This window comes from Otolemur garnettii, unplaced genomic scaffold (genome assembly GCF_000181295.1).
Source record: "Otolemur garnettii isolate 467f Iridium unplaced genomic scaffold, OtoGar3 scaffold00043, whole genome shotgun sequence".
Classification (NCBI taxonomy): Eukaryota; Metazoa; Chordata; class Mammalia; order Primates; family Galagidae; genus Otolemur; species Otolemur garnettii.
In genome coordinates, this window is record NW_003852438.1 from 11,012,827 (window position 1) to 11,016,328 (window position 3,502).

Below are 3,502 nucleotides of genomic sequence, written 5' to 3' on the forward strand. Positions count from 1 at the left end.
TCAAAAAAAAAAAAAAAAAAAGACATGGAGCTTTGTGCCAAATGTGGTGGCTCACACCTGTAATCCAAAGGCTTTGGAAGGCCAGGGTGGGAGGATTGCTTGAGGCCAGGAGTTTGAGACTAGTCAGAGCAGCATAGCAAGACCTCATTTCTACAAAAAATAGAAAAGTTAGCTGGGTGTCGTGGCATGCAATAAGACTACCCCTGAGTAGTCCCAGCTGCCAGGGAGGCTGAGGCTGAGGCAGGAGGATCACAGACCGACCAGTATTTGATTGCTACTGCAGAGCTAATAATTCAATGGAAATTACAAAGTGAGTCTTTTTTTCAGATCTTGTTTCATTTTTATTCTTACAAGCTCTATCTCTTTGTGTGTGTGTGTGTGTGCAGTTTTTTGCCGGGGCTGGGTTTGAACCTGCCACCTCTGGCATATGGGACCAGTGCCCTACTCCTTTGAGCCACAGGCGCTGCCCTACAAAGTGATGCTTAAAGTGAATACTTCCATTTCTAGCAGTAGCAGTACAATGTTAAGGTTTATACGCTTCATTTTGTACTGTCACCTGAAAGCTGTTTAAAAACATGCACACGCAGGTGGCACCTGTGGCTCAGTGGGTAGGGCACCAGCCCCATATACCAAGGGTGGCAGGTTCAAACCCAGCCCTGGCCAAACTGCAACAAAAAAATAGATGGGGGATTGTGGCAGGTGCCTGTAGTCCCAACTACTCAGGATGGCTGAGGCAAGAGAATCACCTAAGTCCAGGAATTGAAGGTTGCTATGAGAGGTGTGACGCCACGGCACTCTACTAAGGGTGATAAAGTGAGACTCTGTCTCTACCGAAAAAACAACAACAACAAAACATGCATATACTACTTGTAAGGCTGAGGCAAGAGAATTGCTCAAGCCCAAGAGTTTGAGGTTGCTGTAGGCTCTGATGCCATGGCACTCTATCGAGGGTGACATAATAAGACTCTGTCTCAAAAATAAAATAAAATAGGGTGGTGCCTGTGGCTCAAAGGAGTAGAGAGCTGGCCCCATGTGCTAGAGGTGGTGGGTTTAAACCCAGCCCTGGCTGAAAAAACTACAAAAAAAAAAATAATAAAATAAAATAATTTTTCTTTTGCATTGCTCTGCCCATGTTCACTGTATCACGTGACTATCAACATCGTCATAGAAGAGTGATACACGTTCATCCGGTACATAGACTGGTCTGTGTGGGGGATCCTAATGTGAATACCACGAGTTCTCACCAGAACTTTGCTGGCAAAAAGCGGGGTGTACTGGCCAGGTGCAGTGGCTCATGCCTGTGATCCCAGCACTCTGGAAGGCTGAGGCAGGTGGATTGCCTGAGCTCAGGAATTCAAGACCAGCCTGAGCAAGAGTGAGTCCCCATCTCTACTACAGGTAGAGATTAGCCAGGTGTTATAGTGTACGCAAGTAGTCCCAGCTACACGGGAGACTGAGGCAAGAGGATTGCTTGAGCTCAGGAGTTTCAGGTTGCTGTGAACTATGATGACACCACGGCACTCTAGCCAGGGTGATGGAGTGAGACTTTGTCTCAAAAAAACCAAGAAAACCCATTCCACTATAATATAAAGTTTATTTTCAGAATCTTTTTTTTGAGACAGTCTCAAGCTGTCCCCCTAGGTAGAGATCCTCTTGCCTCAATTTTTCTATTTTTAGTAGTGATGGGGGTCTCACTTCTGCTCAGGCTGGTCTGGAACTCATGGGCTCAAGTAATCCACCTACCTCAGCCTCCCAGAGTGCTAAGAGTCCAGGCGTTCCTGGCCATATTTTCAGAATCTTTAACTGGCTCACATCAATCCTGAAAGATGAGTAGAACCCTTGTATATTTTCTCATTCTATGGCACAGGAATTTCTGGGCATTTGTTTCTTTTGAAAGATAGGATCTTGCTTAGGCTGGAGTGCAGGAGTGCAGTGGCAAGATTGTAGCTCACTAGGGTGTCACCTGTGGCTCAGTGAGTAGGGCGCCGGCCCCATATACTGAGGGTGTCGGGTTCGAACCCAGCCCTGACCAAACTGCAACAACAACAAAAAAAAAAAAAAATAGCTGAGCATTGTGGTGGGCACCTGTAGTCTCAACTACTCAGGAGGCTGAAGCAAGAGAATTGCCTAAACCCAAGAGCTGGAGTTTGCTGTGAGCTGTGACAGCACAGCACTCTACCAAAGGTGACAAAGTGAGACTCTGTCTCTAAAAAAAAAAAAAGATTGTAGCTCACTATGACCTTAAACTTTGGGCTCAAGTGAGCCTCCTACCTCAGTCCCCTGGCAGTAGCTAGGGTTATAGACAGATGCCATCATGCCTGGCTAATTTTTAACATTTTTTTTTTTAAAGACAAGGTCTTGTTATGTTGTGTAGGCTGGTCTCAAACTCCTGATAGCAAGCATTCCTCCTGCCTGGGCCTCCCAAAGTGCTAGTATTATAAGTGTGAGCCACGAGCCACTGTGCCCCATCTCTCTCTCTCTCTCTTATTTATTTATTTAACTTTATTTATTTATTGAAGTTTTTTTTTTTTGGCTGGGGCTGGGTTTGAACCTGCCACCTCTGGCATATGGGGCTGGTGCCTTACCCCTTTAAGTCACAGACACCACCACCCCCCTTTTTAAAATTTAATTCTCCTATTGAGTTTATTTCTGTTAAAGTTTGGAATAATTTTTTTCCAGGGGTCCAAGATCTTCCTCAGTCTTCACCCTCTAAACAAACATATAATCCTTCTTATCTTTTCCTCATGTCTCCCCACAGCCATATATGTCATTGGCGCAGCAGATGGTACCGCCTAGTTCAAGCAATAGCACCCCTAACAGCAGCGGTGGAAGCAGTGGAAGTGACCAGCTGAGCAAAACCAACCTATACATCCGAGGATTGCAGCCAGGCACTACTGACCAGGACCTTGTCAAGCTGTGTCAACCGTAAGTTAGGGTCCATGTCGGTAGGTGTCCAGGAAGCATGCAGATTTAGTGCTGCTGGCTTCTTGCCAGGTATTTTTATCCCAAAATGCAATAGTCTTTTGCTCCTACCCAATAGTCACAAGTTTTCTCAGCAGCCCCTCTTTTAAAAAAAAAAAAAAAAAAAAAGGGCAACACCTGTGGCTCAAAGGAGTAGGGCGCTTGCCCCATATGCCAGAGGTGACAGGTTCAAACCCAGCCCCGGCCACAAAAAAAAACCCTGATATTGGTACATAAAACCTTTATATGTTTCTTTCTGATGAATGCCGAATGATGAGACTGGCCTTTGAACCTCATCTCCAACTTTATTTCTGGCACCTCCCCTACACTGGTAGTCTTAGTGGAAAGATCACTATCCTTATACCCTTTTTGTTTTTTTTTCTTTTGTCTGAAACAAGATCTCCATCTGTTGCCTAGGCTAGAGTGCAGCAGTGTGATCATAGCTCACTGCAGCCTCAGACTCTTGAACTCAAGCCATTCTTCTGCATCAGCCTCCCAAGTAGCTGGGACAACAGGTGCACACCACTCCACCTGGCTAATT

At 45.5% G+C, this 3,502-nt stretch overlaps 1 protein-coding gene across 2 annotated transcripts in view; it reads left to right on the forward strand.

The window, feature by feature from the left end:
- The window catches only part of RBMS2 (RNA binding motif single stranded interacting protein 2), a 57,190-nt gene that overhangs the window by 22,780 nt on the left and 30,908 nt on the right, over positions 1 to 3,502 (forward strand). For both annotated transcript variants that reach the window (XM_023513694.1, XM_023513695.1), the window contains exon 2: positions 2,759 to 2,925. In XM_023513694.1, the coding sequence (XP_023369462.1) occupies positions 2,759 to 2,925 (167 nt within the window). The remainder of the gene's footprint in view (positions 1 to 2,758; positions 2,926 to 3,502) is intronic.